At 37.6% G+C, this 22,050-nt stretch overlaps 1 protein-coding gene across 6 annotated transcripts in view; it reads left to right on the top strand.

The window, feature by feature from the left end:
* ZFYVE9 (zinc finger FYVE-type containing 9) overlaps positions 1–22,050 on the top strand; it is a 189,735-nt gene that overhangs the window by 104,984 nt on the left and 62,701 nt on the right. For 3 of the 6 annotated variants that reach the window (XM_088835291.1, XM_088835290.1, XM_088835295.1), the window contains exons 4-7: positions 11,545–11,644; positions 14,050–14,226; positions 15,858–16,027; positions 21,100–21,220. In XM_088835291.1, coding sequence (XP_088691417.1) covers positions 11,545–11,644; positions 14,050–14,226; positions 15,858–16,027; positions 21,100–21,220 — 568 coding nt within the window. The remainder of the gene's footprint in view (positions 1–11,544; positions 11,645–14,049; positions 14,227–15,857; positions 16,028–21,099; positions 21,221–22,050) is intronic. The other 3 variants (XM_088835292.1, XM_088835293.1, XM_088835294.1) reach the window with 3 other exon arrangements.

A 22,050-nucleotide genomic window follows, 5' to 3' on the forward strand; every position in this document is an offset into this window, starting at 1 on the left:
TCATACAGTATTATCTTTGTCCTTCTTCCCCATTGGTCTGTAAGGATCCTGTGATTATGATTCTTTTTGTATCCCCAGCATTTGGTGCAGTACCTGCTACCTACAAAGCGCTCAGTGAATGTTTGTTAATGAATAAATGAATTCCAGACAATTACTTTATTCAGTAAACAACGAGTGTCTGTCACTGTGCTGAGTGCTGGTTTATACTAATGACATTGTGATCCGTATTCTCATATAAAGATTAAAGAATAACCAAAAGCAAACAAACAGAATTACAAATTGTGATGAGTCCTATTTAGGAAATTAACAAGGAGGGATACTGTATAAAAGGGACAGGGGGAGGAAGGTCTGGGTAGTCCTCTGAGAAGTGGCATTTTAGGTGATATATGAAATTTGAGAAGTCAGTCATCAGAATAGGGAGCAGAATGCTTTAGGAAGAGTGAACATCATAGACACAATCTCTGAGGTAGGAAAGCACCTCTTCAAGAAACTGAGAGGAATACAGTGTGGTTAAAGTACAAGAAGTAAAAGAAACCGCATAAAAAGAGCTTAGAGAGGGGCTCAGAGAATAGATCATTGGGCTTTGCTGTATGTAGGGAATTCATGGAGAAGCCATGAGGATGCATGAGCTCACCTAGGGAAGAGTGGACAGAAGGAAGAGAAAGGGCCCAGGGCAGAGCCACTGAGGTCACGTGTAGAAGAACGACTCAGTACAAGTGACTGAGAAAGAGTAGCCGGAGGGACAGGTAGAAAACAAAGAAAATGTGTTGTCTTGGAAGTCAAAAGAAGAATGTAGTTTGTCAAAGGATGGGGACTGTCACCTATGTAAAATGCTGATCAAGGTCAATAAGATGTGGACAGGAAAAGGACCATTATACTTGACTACAGTAGGGTCACTTATAAAAGCTGTCTTGATAGAGAATACTTTTTTCTATTCTGTGAATACAGAAGCAGGATGGGTCAAAAATGGCGAATTGGTTGAAAATAAGAAGTGAAGTGACTGAGAGATTCTTTTCAGGTTTTACTGTTAAGGGAGAACAGAAAAAATTGGAGCAATTATTAAATGAAGGTGGTGATTATGGATGAATTTTTTTAAGGATGGAAGATACTACTGTATTTATATAACATCATGAATGATCTTCTAGACCAGTTGTTTTAGAAGAAAAAGGGGATTAATCAAAGGAAGAGAAAAAATTTTGAGAAGGCCAAAGAGATGACATCTGTGCATTTATTATTAGGTTTTCAACAAGAGTAAGAAAGAGAAGGTAGGGAATTTCTTTTGTATTTAGGTAAATTTTTGTATTTAGTGGTGAAAGCATTAAGAAATTTCTAAATCCTTGGCTCATATTTCATATAGAAAATATAAATATTGAGAGAAGATGAAATAGGGATAGATGATGAAGGTTTCAGAAAATTGTTAGTTATTTTGGAGTGGGAAAGTAAAGCCTAGTAGAAAATTGAAATTTTCATAGCCCTGTAAGACTTTGTATTCAACTTTCAGCCAAATTGTACTAGTCCAATTTTGGGGACTCCAAAATAACTGCGGATGCTGATTGCAGCCATGAAATTAAAAGACGCTTGCTCCTGGGAAGGAAAGTTATGACCAACCTAGATAGTATATTAAAAAGCAGAGACATTACTTTGCCAACCAAGGTCCGTCTAGTCAAGGCTATGGTTTTTCCAGTGGTCATATGGATGTGCGAGTTGGACTGTGAAGAAAGCTGATCACCAAAGAATTGATGCTTTTGAACTGTGGTGCTGGAGAAGACTCTTGAGAGTCCCTTGGACTGCAAGGAGATCCAACCAGTCCATTCTAAAGGAGATCAATCCTGGGTGTTCATTGGAGGGACTGATGCTAAAGCTGAAACTCCAATCCTTTGGCCACCTCATGCGACGAGTTGACTCCCTGGAAAAGACTCTGATGCTGGGAGGGATTGGGGGCAGGAGGAGAAGGGGACGACAGAGAATGAGATGGCTGGGTGGCATCACCGACTCGATGGACATGAGTTTGAGTGAACTCTGGGAGTTGGTGATGGACAGGGAGGCCTGGTGTGCTGTGATTCATGGGGTTGCAAAGAGTCGGACACAGCTGAGTGACTGAACTGAACTGAACTGAATCCATTCTTGGTTTCAGTTCAGTTCAGTTCAGTTCAGTCGCTCAGTCGTGTCCGACTCTCCGCGACCCCATGAATCACAGCACGCCAGGCCTCCCTGTCCATCACCAACTCCCAGAGTACACTCAAACTCATGTCCACAGAGTCGGTGATGCCATCCAGCCATCTCATTCTCCGTCGTCCCCTTCTCCTTCCGCCCCCAACCTTTCCCAGCATCAGAGTCTTTTCCAGTGAGTCAACTTGTCGCATGAGGTGGCCAAAGTATTGCAGTTTCAGCTTTAGCATCAGTCCCTCCAATGAACATCCAGGATTGATCTCCTTTAGAATGGACTGGTTGGATCTCCTTGCAGTATAAGGGACTCTCAAGAGTCTTCTCCAACACCACAGTTCAAAAGCATCGATTCTTCGGCGATCAGCTTTCTTCACAGTCCAACTCTCACATCCATACATGACCACGGGAAAAACCATTGCCTTGACTAGACGGACCTTGGTTGGCAAAGTAATGTCTCTGCTTTTTAATATACTATCAAGGTTGGTCATAACTTTCCTTCCAAGGAGCAAGCGTCTTTTAATTTCATGGCTGCAATCAGCATCTGCAGTGATTTTGGAGCCCAAAAAAACAAAGTCTGACACTGTTTCCACTGGGTCAGTATTTGTCTTTGGAGACATTTTTAACTTGTTACATTGTCTTTGCAATAAAAGCACTTTCTATCGGAAAAGCAAGGAAAGTCCTAAAGGGCCCATCTATGTTGCCATCTGTTCATCTGTTTCCATTTACTTGTTTACTCATTGATTCATTCAGTGAGCATTATTTATTGCTTACTGTTCTCTTTTTAATTAAAGAGAGGAAAAAACAGTATAAGAATGGTCACTGTATTAAAACATACTGCTCATATTTCTGTAGGTGACAAAGCTTCAGTATATGAAATATAAGAAGTAACAAAACAATTACAAAGTTGCAGATGCTTTGCAGTTGGAGGCAGATTGATGATGGTGGCGGTATGATGGTGAGGAGAATGAGATAATGTTCTCATTTAATATTTATTGAATGTTTACCACATGCCAGACACTTCTAAATGCTGATTATATTATCTTATTATATGTTAACTCTTTAGGAGATAGCTAGTGTTATAATCCATATTTTGCAATAGGTTTAAAATGATGAAGTAACTTGTTCAAAATCACACAGCAAATAACTGAGTTAGGATTCTAACTCAGACTCTTTAACTTGCAGAGTCCACACGCCAAAGCAATTTGCAATGGTTTTAGGAAAAAACAGAATAAGAGAATGGTGAAATTGAAGTCCTTAGTACTAGGGCCACTTCTCTAGGAATACCTGGATTATGACCACACAGTTCCTGGGCAGCCAGCTAAGAGGGAATCAGAAGGGAGCTAACATTTATTTAAACATGCTCAGTATTTTGTTTATTATCTAATTTAATCTTTCTAGTTAAACCTGTGTAAATGGTGATATTATCCATGCTTTACAGTTGAAGAAACTAAGTGGAACTAGAAACCAACCAAGGCTTTTTTTGGCTGTATAACTCATGCTTTTTTCCCATAAATGTGATGGAGAGGGTAAAAATTAAAAACCCAATAGGTTTACTGCATAGACATCACCTGTACCTTTGAGCATTTAAAGGTAATAATTTTTATCCATTGTTCTTTCTTTTTTCTGTTTTTCCCTGCAGAGTTGAGTGACAGCAGTAGCAATACAAAAATAAAACACTTCCCCTCAAAAAAAAAAAAAACCAAAACCTATTAAACTTAATAAGTTATATTTTTATACACTTTTATACTTAATTCAAAAAGAAGGGTGAAGAAATCCTGATTTGTATTTTGCTCGATGGCAATTTGTTATTTTAAATAAAATTGTACATTAAGTTGCAAAGTACTTGTGCATAACTTGACTTACAGTCAGTTTTGTTTACTGCTGAGGATTTTGGTGGTGAATACGGCGTAACCTATATAAGACCCTGAATTAAAAGAACTTTAAAATAATCTGTTGGCTTTCAACCTCAGAGGTCAATTTCTCAAGATTTTTTTGTCCTCTGGTCTTAAAACATAGCCACTTGGTTATGCTTCTTGGGAAGTAGCTGCTGCTGCTAAGTCGCTTCAGTCGTGTCCGACTCTGTGCAACCCCATAGATGGCAGCCCACCAGGCTCCCCTGTCCCTGGGATTCTCCAGGCAAGAACACTGGAGTAGGTTGCCATCTCCTTCTCCAATGCGTGAAAGTGAATTTGCTCAGTGGTGTCCGACTCTTAGCGACCCCATGGACTGCAGCCTACCAGGCTCCTCCGCCCATGGGATTTCCCGGCAAGAGTGGGTTGCCGTTGCCTTCTCCTTGGGAAGCAGAGAGGTAGTTAATTTCTCAAACTGCAGTTGTGTTCAATTGTGGTGTTAAGAGCATTGTAATGAGCTGTTGTTTTTCAGTCATTAAGTTGTTGCGACACCATGGATTGCAGCATGTCAGTTTTCCCTGTCCTTCACTATCTCCGGGGGCTTGCTCAAACTCATGTCTGTTGAATCAGTGATGCCATCCAACTATCTCATCCTCTGTCAACCCCTTCTCCACCTGCCCTCAGTCTTTCCCAGCATCAGGGTCTTTTCCAGTGAGTCAGCTTTTTGCATCAGCTGGCTAAAGTATTAGAGCTTTAGCATCAGTTCTTCCAATGGATATTCAGGATTAATTTCCTTTAGGATTGACTGGTTTGATCTCCCTGCAGTTCAAGGGACTCTCAAGAGTCTTCTCCATTACCACAATTCTAAAGCATCGATTCTTCGGTGCTCAGTCTTCTTTATGGTCCAACTCTCACATCTGTACATGACTACTGGAAAAATCATCGCTTTGACTATACGGACGGCAAAGTGATGTCTCTGCTTTTAGCTGTCTGGGTTTGTCATAGCTTTTCTTCCGAAGAGCAAGTGTTTTTACTTTGTAGCTGCAGTCACTATCCACAGTGGTTTTAGAGCCCAAGAAAATAAAATCTGTCACTGTTTCTACTTTTTCCCCATCTATTTGCTATAAAGTGATGGGACTGGATGCCATGATCTTAGTTTTTTGAACTTTGAGTTTTAAGCCAGCTTTTTCACTCACCTCTATTCACCCTCATCAAGAGGTTCTTTAGTTCCTCTTTGCTTTCTGCCATTAAAGTGGTATCTTCTGCATATCTGAGGTTGTTGATATTTCTCCTGGCAGTCTTGATTGTCTGGCTCGTGATTCTTCCAGCCTGGCCTTAACTATGATGTACTCTGCATAAAGAAGTTAAATAAACAGGTTGACAACATACAGCCTTGATGTACTCCTTTCCCAATTTTGAACCAGTCTGTTGTTCCATGCCCAGTTCTAACTGTTGCTTCTTGACCCGCATACAGGTTTCTCAGGAGACAGGTAAAGTGGTCTGGTATTCTGTTTAAGAATTTTTCACAGTTGGTTGTGATCCTCAGAGTCAGAGGCTTTAGCTTACTTAGTCAATGAAGCAGAAGATGTTTTTCTGGAATTCTCTTGCTTTGTCTGTGATCCAAAAGATGTTGGCAATTTATACTCGGATTCCTTTGCCTTTTCTAAATCCAGCTTGTAAATCTGGAAGTTCTTGGTTCACGTACTGTTGAAGCCGAGCTTAAAGAATTTTGAACATTACCTTGCTAGTATGTGAAATGAGTGCAATTGTACGGTACTTTGAACATTCTTTGGCATTGCATTTCTTTTGGATTGGAATGAAAACTGACCCTTTGCAGTCCTGTAGCCACTGCTGCATTTTCCAAATTTGCTGGCATATTGAGTGCAGCACATTAAAAGCATCACCTTTTAGGATTTTAAATAGCTCTGCTGCAATTCCAGCACCTCCACTAGCTTTGTTCGTAGTAATGCTTCCTAAGGCCTATTTGACGTCACACTCCATGTCTGGCTATAGAATAGTAACCGCATCATTGTGGTTACTGGGTCATTAAGACCTTTTTTGTATAGTTTTTCTGTGTATCTGTGCCACCTCTTCTTAATCTCTTCTGCTTCTGTTAGGTCCTTGCCATCTGCATTCTTTATTGTGCCCATCTTTGCATGAATTATTCCCTTGGTATCGCCAGGTTTCTTGAAGAAATCTGTCTTTCCCCTTCTGTTGTTTTCCTCTATTTCTTTACATTGCCACTTAAGAAGACTTTCTTATCTCTCCTTGCTGTTCTCTGGAACTCTGCATTAAGTTGGGTATATCTTTGCCTTTCTTCTTTGTCTTTCACATCTCTTTTTTTCTCAGCTATTTGTAAGGTCTCCTCAGAGAACCACTTTGTGTTCTTGCATTTCTTTTTCTTTGGGATGGTTTTGATAACCGCCTCCAATACAATGTTTTGAACCTATTATGTAGCTTACTAGCTGTATAACAGAGTAGTTTTACTTCACATTTATTTGACTCTGTTAATTATGAATGAATGCTTTCATAGAATTTATGAGTTTAGATGAGATAATGCCAAAGCCTTTGACTATGTGGATAACAATAAACTGTGGAAAATTCTGAAAGAGATGGGAATACCAGACCACCTGACCTGCCTCTCAAGAAACCTGTATGCAGGTCAGGAAGCAACAGTTAGAACTGGAACAACAGACTGGTTCCAAACAGGAAAAGGAGTATGTCAAGGCTGTACATTGTCACCCTGCTTATTTAACTTATATGCAGAGTACATCATGAGAGATGCTGGGCTGGAGGAAGCACAAGCTGGAATCAAGATTGCTGGGAGAAATATCAATAACCTCAGAAATGCAGGTGACACCACCCTTATGGCAGAAAGTGAAGAAGAACTAAAGAGCCTCTTGATGAAAGTGAAAGAGGAGAGTGAAAAAGTTGGCTTGAAGCTCAACATTCAGAAAACTAAGATCATGGAATCTGGCCCCATCACTTCATGGCAGATAGATGGGGAAACAGTGGATGACTTTATTTTTCCAAAATCACTGCAGATAGTGATTGCAGCAATGAAATTAAAAGATGCTTACTCCTTGGAAGGAAAGTTATGACCAACCTAGACAGCATATTGAAAAGCAGAGACATTACTTTGTCAACAAAGGTCCGTCTAGTCAAGGCTATGGTTTTTCCAGTGGTCATGTATGGATGTGAGAGTTGGACTGTAAAGAAAGCTGAGCACCGAAGAACTGATGCTTTTGAACTGTGGTGTTGGAGAAGACTCTCGAGAGTCCCTTTGACTGCAAGGAAATCCAACCAGTTCATCCTAAAGGAGATCAGTCCTGGGTGTTCATTGGAAGGACTGATGTTGAAGCTGAAAGTCCAATACTTTGGCCACCTGATGCGAAGAAAAAGACCCTGATGCTGGGAAAGATTGAGGGTAGGAGGAGGAGGGGACGACAGAGGATGAGGTGGTTGGACGGCATCATTGACTCGATGGACATGGGTTTGGGTGGACTCTGGGAGTTGGTGGTGGACAGGGAGGCCTGGCGTGCTGCGGTTCATGGGGTCGCAAAGAGTCGGACACAACTGAGCAACTGAACTGAATACATGTATGTTAAGTGCCTACTATTCATATAGTTTCCTGTGAACTTGAGCAAGTCATTTAACGATCCAAATTTAGTTTCCTCTGATAGAAAATAAGGTAATATATCCCCAGTTCTCCCTATATCACACAGTTATTTTGATAATGGGAAGCCTCTGAAAATGTAAATTGGTAATCATGATAACTAGGTAGATTAATTATACCTAGTAGAAGAGGTGATTGCTCTCACTTTGTCTTTAATAGGACCTCATCTTTTGTTTCAGTTATGTAAGATACAGGATACTTATTGGCCATAAAAACTGGATTAGTAAAATGTGCACTGCTGGGAACACCTTTCTACCTGTATGAAGTTCTCTCTGATAGGGATGATGAGTTCTAAAGAAAATAAATCTTGACAGGGAGCTGAGGAGATTCTTGTTGCCTTGTATGGAAGGGAGAAGAAAGTTAAGATTGTCGGGAACCAACCCTGGAAAGTGGAAATAAGGTGCTGGAAATTGGCATGGCTAATTTTTGGTTGCCTAGTTTGATTCCCTGTAGCTGGGGCTGTGCTTACTTTTATGGTTAAACTGTGTATTTTGATCTTTCCTGGCTTGCATAGCAAACCAATGAAAGCAGCTGGTATGATTATTATTCCACACATAAGGGTAGTAGAAAAACAGAAGTGAAAGCCCAGAATTCCCAGTCTTTGTTTATTTCACCTGCTATATTGCCTCTTCAAACAGAAATAGCAGATGTTACTAATCTAAACACCCATGTTATGTGTTTGTGGATAGGAATTTTGCCTAAGAACAACTTAGATTTTTTTTTTCCTCCTATATATTTGCTTCCCTGGTGGCTCAGCAGTAAAGAGTCTGTCTGCAGTGCAGGAGACGGAGATGTGGGTTTGATCCCTGGGTTGGAAAGATCCTCTGGAGGAGGGTATGGCAACCCACTCCAGTATTTTTGCCAGGAAAATCCCATGGACAGAGGAGCCTGGCAGGCTACAGTCCATGGAGTCACAGAGAGAGAATGCACTGGTCATAGTAAACACCCTTTTTCAACAATACAAGAGATGACTTTACACATGGTTATCACCAAATGGTCAGTACTGAAATCAGATTGATTACATTTTTGGTAGCTAAAGACGGAAAAGCTGTATATAGTCAGCAAAAGCAAGACCTGGAGCTGACTTTTGGCTCAAATCATCAGCTCCTTATAGCAAAATTCAGGTTTAAATTGAAGAAATTAGGGAAAACCATTAGGCTGTTCATGTATGACCTAAATCAAATCCCTGTGATAATATAGTAGAGATAATGAATAGATTCAAGGGATTAGATCTGGTAGACAGAGTGCCTGAAGAACTGTAGACGGAGGTTCATAACACTGTACAGGAGGTGGTGACCAAAACCTTCGCAAAGAAAAAGAAATGTAAAAAGGCAAAGTGGTTGTCTGAGGAGGCTTTACAAATAGCTGAGGAATGAAAAGATGTGAAAAGCAAGGGAGAAAGGGAAATGTATAACCAACTGAATGTAGAGTTCCACACGATATCAAGGAGAGACAAGAAAGCCTTCTTCAATGAACAATGCAAAGAAATAGAGGAAGACAACAGAAGTGGAAAGACTAGAGATGTCTTCAAGAAAATAGGAAATATCGAAGGAACATTTCATCCAAAGATGAGCACAATCAAAGACTGAAATTAAAGAAGCAGAAGAGATTAATTAAGATGAGATGACAAGAATACACAGAACTATACCAAAAAATTATTTTAACGATCTGGATAATCACGATGGTGTGGTCACTCACCCAGAGCTAGACATTCTGGAGTGGGAAGTCAAGCGGGCCTTAGGAAGCACTGCTGCCAATAAAGCTAGTGACAGTGCTGGAATTCCAGCAGAGCTATTTAAAATCCTCAAAGATGATGCTATTAAAGTGCTGGAGGAGGACATGGCAACCCACTCCAGTATTCTTGCCTGGAGAATCTGCATGGACAGAGAGGCCTGGTGGGCCACAGTTCATGGAATCACAAAGAATCAGACATGACTGAGCAACTAAGCACACAGCACAAGAAGCATTACTATGAACAAAGTTAGTGGAGGTGATGGAATTCCAGCAGAGCTATTTAAAAATCCTAAAAGATGATGCTATTAAAGTGCAACACTCATTATGCCAGCAAATTTGGAAAATGCAGCAGTGGCCACAGGACTGGAAAAGATCAATCTTCAATACTAAAGAATGTTCAGACTACCGGCCAATTGCACTCATCTCCCATGCTAGTAAGGTTATGCGCAAAAGCCTTCAAGTTAGGCTTCAGTAGTACATGAACCAAGAACTACCAGATATTCAAGCTAGACTTAGAAAAAGCAGAGGAACCAGAGATCAAATTGCCAACATTTGCTGGATCATAGAGAAAGCAAGAGAGTTCCAGAAAAGCATCTTCCTCTGTTTCATTGACTATGCTAAAGCCTTCAGCTGAGGGTCATAACAAGCTGTGGAAAACTCTTCAAGAGATGGAAATACCAGACCACCTTACCTGTTTCCTGAGAAACCTGTATGTGAGTCAAGAAGCAACAGTTAGAATATTATGTGGAAGTCTGACGGGTTCATAATTAAGAAAGGAATACGACTAGGCTGTTTATTGTCACCCCACTTATTTATTTTGTTTGTATAGCCCATTATGTGAAGTGCCAGGTTGGATGAGTTATAAACTGGAATCAAGATTGCCTGGAAAAATAGCAATAATCTCAGATATGCAGATAATATGACTTTAATGGCTGAAAGAGAAGAGGAACTAAAGAGTCTCTTGATGAGGGTGAAAGAAGAGAGTGAAAAAGCCAGCTTAAAACTCAATATTAAAAAAGCTAAGATCATGGCACCTGGTCCAGTTACTTCTTGGCAAATAGAAGGGGAAAAGGTGGAAGTGATGACGGATTTCCTCTTCTTGGGCTCTAAAATCACTACAGATGGTGACTGCAACCATGAAATTAGAAGACAGTTGCTTCTTGGCAGGAAAGCTAAGGGCTTCCCAGGTGGCACTAGTGGTAAAGAACCTGTCTCCCATTGCAGAAGACTTAAGAGACCTGGGTTTGATCCCTGGTTTGGGAAGATCCCCTGGAGAAGGGCATGGCAACCCACTCCAGTACCCTGGAGAAGGGCATGGTGATGCACTCCAGTATTCTTACCTGGAGAATCCTATGGACAAAAGGAGCCTGGAGGGATACTGTCCATGGGGTCGCAAAGAGTCGAATACTACTTGGTGACTGAACAACAACAATACTGACTCTTTAAACAGAGATAGCAGATGTTACTGGTCTGAACACCCATGTTGTATGATATTTTGAACAGAAACTTTGCCTAAAGACAGCTTAGATTTTTTTCCCCTGCTATGTGTTTGCTTCCCCGGTGTCTCAGTGGTAAAGAATCCTCCTGCAGTGCAGTAGACACAGAAGATGTGGTTCTGTCCTTGGGTCAGACATGACTTAAGTGACTATATATTTGCTATATAGTCTTGGCTAAAACTTTTGTTCTCAGTCAGCAATTTAACTTTTTTTATTTTTGACAGACATGTTCATCTCTTTCTTGCTTTTGAATAGAGTCTCACACCCAGCTTTCTCAATTGCATTTTCCTTTGAAGTTTTTATGACTTCCCTGGTGGCTCAGACGGTAAAGTGTCTGCCTACAATGCAAGAGACCTGGGTTCAATCCCTGAGTTGAAAAGATCCTCTGGAGAAGGAAATGGTAACCCACTCCAGTACTCTTTCCTGGAAAATCCCATGGAGGGAGGAACCTCGTAGACTACAGTCCATGGGGTCACAAAGAGTCGGACATGACTGAGTGACTTCACTTTGAAGTTTTTAGTGTTGTATTAATATGGTTTCCTGACCACAGTGTTGATCAGTATTGGTTTACTTCCTTTATACTGTGATCCTAAGTAAATTTAGTATGTTCTTTTTCCTGCAGGTTTTTTGTGCTTCCTGCTGTAGCCTGAAATGTAAACTGTTATACATGGATAGAAAGGAAGCTAGAGTATGTGTAATCTGCCATTCAGTGCTAATGAATGGTAAGTATTAAAACAGGTTGAATTCACAGTTACTGAGACAGAACAAGAGAATGCCAATGAAAAAACTCCTGATTTTTCCTGCCTTCCTCTTCAAGTTGCTCACCTTCTCAAATGTCGTAACTTTAACAGAAAAATTTGAAAATATCTGAGTGTTTCAGAATTCCTGTGCCTAGTTTAATGAATAATTGCTAAATTCAGGTAAGTTTTGCAGGAAGAATGGAAATTTTTGTGGAAATTTGGTGCTACATGGCTGTTAATGTTCCTGTGAAGTAACTGGAGTGGGAGTGGGAGGGGGCTATTGACCACTAAGTTGATGAAATATTGAAACTGGGCTGAGGTTTTCCTTTCAAGGGAAGAGTTCTCTTTCTAGGGAATACCTTAATGACTGAATATATTCTTATTAACACTTTGGTTCACTCATCTTGTGAAAAATAAATATTTTTAGTATTTAGGATCAAAGATAATTGCGCTTTTCTATCATTTATCACCTTAGTACCACTTAGATTTGTTATGAGGATAATGATTTTGAATTTACTTATATGGTAAAAGAACATGGCCAGGAAAGGGTAAATATAGCTTATCCTGTGTTCACCTTTTGCAGAACTGGAAATAAATCCAAGGGCATTTTAGTTAAAACCGAACAAACCAACCAACCCCAGAGTATTCTTGTAAAAAGATAAAATAAAATTGATCAGACTATTTGGTATTTTCTCTTTAAGTGCATCTTTGTACAGTTGCTAGAACAGTTACTAACAGACATGAAATGTTGGAGTTAGATACCAGTGCTGCTTGTGCAGGACAGTGTGTCTCCTGGAGGCTGAAACTTATCTGCTCAAAGCCCCTCCTGCTCTTTGTGTCTGCGTTGCTCATAGTAATGTTTTCCTGTTGCTGGCTTATTAACTTATTGCATGTTATTTAATCTGATCTTTTCTGATTTCCTATGATCCACCCAGTTTCCTCCCATTTCTGAATTCTTATAATTTTGATCAAACATGAATTCATTCTCTTTACTCTTAAGGGTCATTTTTCAGATGGTGGTTATTTCACTCAGTGATCATTTCATTTTCAGATATTTATTCACAGTATAGCATGCTGCTTAATTATAGTACCCAGTACCTCTTTTATTTGATGAGGTCTTCCAACTTGATAGCTTGTTTTTTTAACTTGGCGTAGCTAAAGATGAAGGAAATGGCAGAGGATTCATATGGAATACTTACTTTTTTTTATTAAGCCAAGGGTGCCCTTAACAGGGGATCCTAAATTCTTCTTTTCCTGGTTTTTCCAACATCTTTCCTCTCGCATGGCTTAGCCTGGTCTTTTACTGAATATTTAATTTGATGCTTTTCAGTGTTCCCTGTCCCTTTTTCCCTTTCTCCTTTTCTCTTCCTTCCCTCTTCCTGCCAGTGCTTTCAAAGGAACATAACTGTTGTTTCTAGCTTTGTCCTGCAGTTTGGAGGCAACAAGTATTCAAAATCTTATGGATCATTCTTTGATGCAGAATGAGATATTTTTTAAAATGCTCCAAAAATTGGGTGATTTTATTCCTGAGAGTATGCTATTACCTGAACCTAGACAATAAAATTTTATATTTCATTTCTGTATCATCTTTCATCCTATTTACTTTGAAGACAATAGTTGATATGTCAGTTTTTAGTAAAATTATGGAGTATACAGAACCGTAACACATTTGTGATCATTCATACTGGTTGATGGCACTTATATGATATTGGCCCATTTTCATGTTCAAATGGGTCCTGTGCTTTTGAGACACACCAGAGATGTGAAATGGTTGTTCTTGCTGTATACTTTTACACAGGGTAGTGATTGCACAAAAGCAAAATTCACAGAAATGTTGAGATGTTTTCTTCTGAGCTTTAGGCTTCAGAATTTTTCAAATGAGATTTTACTTTAGCTGAGAAGAGCCTAAAAATCTAGAAATGAAACAAAAAATATCATACAACAGAGTTTTGCTCTTTTAGCCCCTGAGTTGTTTTTTTTTTTTAACACATTAAATTTTAAACCTGCCCCACCACCAGAAATGTCTAAATGCTATCCCAATTGTAAATCTTTAGTAAGTTTAAAATTATTTTACTCCCTCTTAAGGGAATGTGTGGTCCTCTTTAAAGGAGCCAGGAGCCTATCATTAACCTCAAGACTAGTCTGCTATCAGTCTGTATCAGAAGTATCATGTAATTCTTATTTGTTGCTTCCAAATAGTTTACTTAACTACATGGTCTCCTTTACTGAATAAAATCACCTATCTCCTTAATACCTTTATTAGCTGGAAGAGAGACATACTATGAGTGTTAATGAGGAGGAACTACATTATTTATCCAATATTGTGGAGGTCTTGATGTCCATATTTTGCAATCCATTCACATTGATTGTGTCTGTATTTGCTTTAGCTCAAGCCTGGGAGAACATGATGAGTGCCTCAAGCCAGAGCCCTAACCCTAACAATCCTGCTGAATACTGTTCTACTATCCCTCCCTTGCAGCAAGCTCAGGCCTCAGGAGCCCTGAGCTCTCCACCTCCCACTGTGATGGTACCTGTGGGAGTTTTAAAGCACCCTGGAGCAGAAGGTAGGGGATCATGTGCTATTCTCTCTCTTTTTCCTCACCAAGTTCCTCTGAAAAGGTGCTGATGTGATTTTACATCACAAGTCTTTAACACACTGCAGATAAGTCCCTTTGGGTGGTTATTAAAGTGGAAGAACAAGGTGAGAAATGTCTTGAGACTATTTCTGGGCAAATAAGGAATAATATTGTATTGCCTGATATTTTGGAGGCACCTCTAAAAATATGCCAATACCGTCTCCCACTTAAGAATGGAATAATTACTTGTTTTTACTTGAAAAGAGTTGAAGAATTTGAAGTCAGCCTGAAAAATCCTAGCCTCATGCCTACCTTAGTGTTCTTTGTAGGACTTTAAGAAGTGATAAAAATGAGAATTCTTTTTTCTGAACAGCCCATTCTAGTATCAATTTTTGGAATATATATTGCCATTTAAAAAAATCTATCCATATAAAAATATGAAAATACTGTGTTAGGTGCACAGATCTTTGTAAAATCCAAAACTTTAATTCTGATGATATCATATGATAGTTGGAAAATTAGAGACTCAACTTAGTTTATTATATCTTTGTAATAATAGTATTGTTAGATGAAAGGCACTTTGTTAAGGGGATTATGAATAGCAAAAATAGCAATTATTTATTTCTTTAAAATGATCCTGTCAGTGTCTCCCTTGATAATTAAACTTGTCTTCTTTCATTAATTTTATAACTTTTTTGTCTAGCAATATTCCCTTCCCCTTGCTAAATAGCCCTCCTCCCCTTTTGAAGATCAAAAACTTCTATTGACATTATCATACTTTTCCCCATTTCCTCCTCTTTTCAGATCATCCCTTAGTCATTCTCGTGTTTTTATGAGCTCAGGTTTTCTTTCTTAAAATCTTTATCCTCTTTAATTCTTTTGTTGTTTTCGTTGTTCTTCCCTAGTCTCTCATTGTTTTCACTGTTTGAATTGATTTTCAAAACTGGATTTGAAGAGATCATTTTTCCGGACTCAGTTTTCCAGCTTTTCCCCATCCTTTTACTAAAATGCAGACTACTTTCGCACTGCCAGATCAGTCTTTTTCTTTCTCAGCTACACTTCAGCCAAAGATCTGGTCAGTTTGCTTCCCAGTTCTTTCATATCTATGCCAGCTCTTCTTTTATTAATTAATGATTCTTCAACATTCTTCAGGGCATCTTTTGCCCTTTCAAAATGCTGTATCACTTTTCCAGATAGATACTTTATTCCTACAGAAACTTCATACTTTCTGGAGATGTGGACATCTATTTCTAGATATTTTTTCCCTGATGTTTATTTCCTGTGCTCTTCAAACATTTTCCTTAGTTTATCTGTTTGTGTTAACAGGACAGAGTATGTGACAATCATAGACGTATTTAATATTTTAAATATAAGTGTTTTAAATCTTTAAAACTATGTTTAAAGATTATAGAATTAAGGGATTATAGAGTAAGGAATATATTTAAATGTGTATTTTATTAACTGATAACCACTTTTATGCAGTCACAATTATGTTTATAATTGTAAAATGCTAAATAGCGGTTTCTTTGTACATCTGAAATTGGTGACCTTCTCTTCTTGGTGTTAGAAACCCTACCAATGTCACAGTGATGCCTGTTTTATTTTTCTGGCTCCTCAAGTGGCTCAGCCCAGAGAGCAGAGGCGAGTTTGGTTTGCTGATGGGATCTTGCCTAATGGAGAAGTTGCTGATGCAGCCAAATTAACCATGAATGGAACTTCCTCTGCAGGAACCCTGGCTGTGGCACACGACCCAGTCAAGCCAGCAGCTACCAGTCCTCTACCAGCAGAGGTAAGAAAATAAAACAACTAAAAGTGAGTACTTTCTTTTCTCAGCATTGTGCTGCCTCTGTCATGCCTTTTTCTGGATTGAATGACCTTTCTGTGGAACGCTATAGACTTTTGATACAGTTTTGTACATGTGTATGTGCGTGTGTGTGCCTGCTTGTGTGTGCATTTAGGGGTAAAAGAAATGTGACAAAATCAGTTGTTCTTGTTGCTGTATATTTGGAAGTTTTTTCAGGAGAAAGATTCTTCAGTTCAGTTCAGTCGCTCAGTCGTGTCCGACTCTTTGTGACCCTATGAATCATGGCATGCCAGGCCTCCCTGTCCATCACCAACTCCTGGAGTTCACTCAAAGATTCTTATAAAGGTTGTTTTTGGGTGAGCTCAAACCACTGTAGCTAGAGGTTGTACTGGAGGGAATCTTGGTCCCTTGATACATATATACATGTGTGTTCAGTCGCTCACCCATGTCTGACAATGCGACCCCATGGACTGTAGCCTGCCAGGGTCCTCTGTCCATGGAATTCTCCAGGTAAGAATGCTGGAGGTGGTTGCCATGCCCTCCTCCAGGAGATCTTCCCAGACCAGAGATCAAACCTGTATCTCTTGCATTGCAGGCAGATTCTTTTGCTGTCAAGGCACCAGGAAAACCCTGGTGCCATGATATACAAGCTTTTTAAAAATATATTCCCTAGGTTCTGTGATAGCCTCCAAGAAGTTGCCTTGGTGAGGAAGGGCCAGGAACTAGGAAGATGGCTGAGGAATGTATCTGTCCCTTTGTCTTCAGTCTGAGTATCTCTACTTTTTTCTGGTCTACCTGTAGTGTTTCCATGTAAGATTTTTAAAAAGGGATTCTAAAGCTTAAAAATAAGTTGAAAATCCATTGACTTAATGGGTGAAAGATTAGTTTATCAGAGGAAACGAGCTCATACTGTGTGGTCACATTTACTTTGTTTCTATAGGATATACTGGTCACGATTTGGGGGTTTATTTTCAGAAGGGGACAAATATTATCTTCATTTTTTTTTTGAGTCCCTGAAAGAATAGAGCCACATAGGACCATAATTAGAAAGTATACACATAGGATTGTTTATACAGTGGGTCCTGATTTTATTACTATTTGCCCATTTAATATGGTGGTCAAGATTACAATGTGATTAATTCCAGCTATGTGTGTTTGTCTTTTTTTTTTTATATATAAGTAAAGTAAGAGGATCAGAGTTTGGATAATGTTGCTACTTTTCAAGTTTTTATGGTTACTATTTATTTATGTTCAGTAATATTTTTCTAGAAATTTATATGATTTTTGGATTTGGTTGTAGTTGAAATTGTATGTTATTAAGATTAAATTTATTGACATACAGAGCTAAATTTCTTTTTTGGTGAAAGTACAGTAAACCATGTCACTGTCTTCAAGTATTTCTAAGTCTGTTTGGGGGGATTTTTCTATGGCTGCAGAGGACAGTAGCAAGAACTATGACTGATTCTTCTTTGTATCTATACAATGACTTTGTCAAGAAAATTTATTTTTTCTACAATTGTTTATGTGGAAAAATTTCAAACCCACAGAAGAGTTGCAAGAATAGTATCATGGACGCTTATATACTCTTCATCCATGTTCACCTGTTGTTGCCATTTTGCCACATTTACTTTACCTATACACACACACATACTTTTTTTTTTTGAGGAACCATTTGAGGATTAGTTGCAGTTTATCACTTTAATACTTCAGCTTATGTTTCCTGAGAACAAGTCATTTTTTTTTTTTTTTTACTAAATACAATTGCATGAGAAACAAATTTAACACATAATTCTATTATCAGGCATATCGTTCATGCTCAGATTTCTCCAGTTGTTCCATGATGTTCTTATTCTTTCATTTATACATGTGTATGTGTATATGTTTTATATATATAATTTTTTATTAAGATGTATATTTTTTAAATTGGGATTCCATCAAGGATCACGTTTCTATTTAGTTCTTATGTTTCTTTGATATTCTTTCATTGAGAACAGTTCTCCCAATTTTTTTTTTGTCTTTCACATCATTAATATTTTTGAAGCATTTAAGCCATATTTGGCATAAAATCCTTAATTTGTGTTTGTTTTTGCCCTCATAAATAGTTTCAGATTAAATGTTTTCAGCAGGAATGATACTATCATAAGTGATGGTCATATTTTACTGGAACAGATGAAGAAGTATCAATTTATAATTGGTTAAATTGATGTCTCTTGTGTATGTCCACTGCAAAAGTAGCTTTTCCTCTTTGCAATTAAAAAGTAAAATGAGGGTGATACTTTGAGACTCTGGGTGTCCTGTTCTCCTATAGTCTTTCAGCCAATGATCTTACTGCCCTTTGAGACAATCTTACCTGACTCAGTGATAACTATAGTGATTATACAGTAAAGATTATAGTGTTTTTCTTTCTATGAAACTTATATGATAGGTTCTTAAAACATAAATTTTTTGAATGAATGAGCTAGCTCTAGTGAATGACTGTTTTAGTGAAACAGAGTTCAGGTCATTAAGAGAAACTAAAACAAGTTAGTTATTTCTGTGCTCTCTCATTGTTCAATACTCTATTTTAATGTTTGTCTGATAAAATGAAGGGAAACAAATTCTTTAAGGCCAGAGTTGAATATATTTTGTTCATTTTTACAGTCTAGTAGAGTGCCTGGCACTTATTTCAAAGATGCTCAGTAAATGAAACATTTCTTTTCATAGATATTTAAGTAGAGGCCAGATGACTACTTCTTATAATATTAAAAGGTGGATTTATGCATCATTAAATAACAAATTGAATTAGGTTACTTTATTTCCTATATTAGCCCTTTAGATCAATAATGTTTAGCCAATAAAATTTTCCAAATTTCATTATAGGGTGGTGTACTGAGAACACTGTAAAATTTTTAGCAAAACCCACTAAAACCTTATAGTACTAAATTATAGTTAATATAGTTTTTTTAAAAAATAATTTTAATCTTTATTCAAGTATTATAAATATATATATAGTGAAGTACTTAAGGAGCATTAATCTTTAGGAAAACATTGATGAACATACATATATGTGTGTGTCTCTCTATATAGACACACACACATGTAACCACCACCCAGGTAAAGATGCACATATTTCTGTCACCATAGAAGTTTCTTTCATGCCCTTGTTCTGTCAATACCTTCCCCCTTCCCCCCACCCCGAAAAAGAAACATTATTCTGACTTGTATCACCACAGATTTGTTTTGCCTGTTTTTGAATTTCATATAAATGGAAAAATATAGTCTATAATGTTTTGTGTCTAGCTTCTTAAACTCTAACTAATGAGATTTATCCATGGTGGGTACATCAAAAGTAAATATTTTTTATTGCTGAGTAATGTTCCATCATATGGCTATGCCACAATTTATCTGTTCTCCTATTAATGGGCATTTGGATCGTTTCCATGTTTGGGCTATTTGAGTAAAGCTGCTATAAACATTTTTAAACATATTAAACAGTTTTTATGTGCTTTTCCTTTAACTTTTTTAAAGCTTTCTTTTTTAACAGTTGAAGTATTATTGATTCACAGTGTTGTATTATATATAGCAAAGTGTACAACAAAGTGATTCATTAATGCATATTATATATTTATATATTCTTTTTCATATTCTTTTCCATTATAGCTTATTGCAAGATACTGACTATACAGTAGGAACTTGCTGTTTGTCTATTTTATATAAACTAGTGTGTCTGTGTTAATCCCAAACTCCTAATTTATCAGCTCCCCCTTTCCCTTTTAGGGAAAGTTTGTTTTCTAAGTCTGTGACTCTATTTCTGGTTTATAAATAAGTTTATTTGTATTAATTTTTTTAGATTCCATATATAAATATGTGATATTTGTCTTTCTCACTTACTTCCTTTAGTATGATAATGTCTAGGTCTGTCCAAGTTGCTACAAATGACATTATTTCATTCTTTTTTATGGCTGAGTAATCTTCCTCTCTTTCTGTGTGTGTGTGTGTGTGTGTGTGTGTGTGTGTACACACACGTGCTCTTGTGTGCATGATTCTTTGAGACCCCATGGACTGTAGCCCACCAAACTCCTCTGTCCCTGGGATTTTCCAGGCAAGAATACTGAAGTGGGTTGCCATTTCCTCCTCCAGGGATCTCCCTGACCCAGGGATCAAACCCATGCCTCTTATGTCTCCTGCGTTGGCAGGTGGGTTCTTTACATCTAGCACCACCTGGGAAGCCCTATGTGTGTGCGTATGTGTGCATATATATGTATCTTCTTTATCCATTCATCTGTTAGTGGATGCTTGGGTTGCTTCTGTGTCATGTCTTGGCTACTGTAAATAGTGCTTAAAGCTTCTGTTTCTTGCTTAAGTTGTGAAGAATATAGAGAGTAGAGCATCATTTTAATAGCTCTCTGAGCATATTCTATTGTTGATTAAGTGGATTTAAACCCACTCAAGATGTATTCTGCAACATTATACTTTATTAAGTTTAGTTAATGTGATCTTCATATTGATGCAAAGAAAAAGAACTTGAAGTATAATTTCATTTCAAAGTAAATGAAAACTGTATGTTATCAAAGTTAATTTTTTAAATTATAGTATAATATATATAATATAAAATTTGCCTTTTTAAACCATTTTAAATTACATTTACATTGTTGTATAACTATCACCCCAGTTCTCAAAGTTACTTTGAAAAAGCCTATCACTAAGACTTTAAGTAGATCCAAATGTGTAAATGTTCAGAAAGTATGAAATAATGAAATTTTGTTTCTGTTGCCACTGCTGGTTTAAAAAATATTTTTCTTTTATGGTAAAAGAAACCTTGGTAAAGGAAGCTTTCTCTCATTACTATAATTTGATGATGCCAAAAGGAGAAACTATACAACTGTAAAAATTTTCACGTTTTCATTCATAGTTTAAGCCCAGCCCTTGAGACCCACAGGTTATTGAGTATCTTATGCTATGTTTCAAAAAGTATGAATTTGAAGTTTTCACTTAAATTCCCGTTTGTAGTCTTGAATATATCCTACCAAATTCTTGAACTCTCTGTAATGCTGTCTATGCCAATTTACTTTTCCTAGACGAATATTTCTCTATTCTCTGGAAGTATAACTCAGGTCGGAAGTCCTGTTGGCAGTGCAATGAACCTTATTCCTGAAGATGGCCTTCCTCCCATTCTCATCTCCACTGGGGTAAAAGGAGGTATGTAGACTTAGATGTTTAAACAGGGATAGTTATACATGCAAAATGTTGCCTTCCAATTAAGGGAATGAGAGAGAATTCAAGTAATAACCTCCTTTCTCTTTTCTAGCAACCATAAAGTGATTATTCAGTGCCATGAAAAGCACTGTTGCTGTTAGTGATTGTTTTAGAGAATATATTTATGTTTTTATATTATAATTTCATTTGTTGAAAGGGTATATTATTTTTAATTGTAATATAAATGTAGCTTATTGTCAGTTTTCTTTATATTCCAAGCATATAATACTCTGTGAAGAGTTGCTCATAGTTCTAGGATTGACCCACATTATACAGTCAGTATATTCATTTAACTTTTTGTTTTGAGTAGAATGCACGTTCAGAAATGTATATATAATAAGTGGAGAGCACAGAACATAAGCACCAATTTTCTGTTAAAAAATATTTTTAGTGAGCCCTGGTAAGAAGCTAAGTTACTACTCAGCTTCAAAAGAATGCTTATCTTTCTGTGAAATTTTCTTGTTGATAGATCCAGATCAGCATCCAATCAGTACATTTTCAGGAGATGGTTTTTTCCAATAATCTTTCTTCACTTTTGTCCTAGTCTTTTTCCTCGTCTCTTTGCCTTCTGTTTTTCTCACCTTTATTTAATCTTGCACATTGGTGCTAGTTATCTTTTATTTTTTTTAAGTACAGTTGATTTACAATGTGTTAGTTTCTGGTGTGGAGCAAAGTAATTCAGTTATACATGTGTTTGTGTGTATATATATGTATGTGTGTGTGAACATGTGTATATATATATATACACTTTCTGATATATTTTCCTTTATGAT

The sequence above is a fragment of the Moschus berezovskii genome, chromosome 4, assembly GCF_049115385.1.
Source record: "Moschus berezovskii isolate FMDL1 chromosome 4, NW_MosBer_1.0, whole genome shotgun sequence".
Taxonomy (NCBI): domain Eukaryota; kingdom Metazoa; phylum Chordata; class Mammalia; order Artiodactyla; family Moschidae; genus Moschus; species Moschus berezovskii.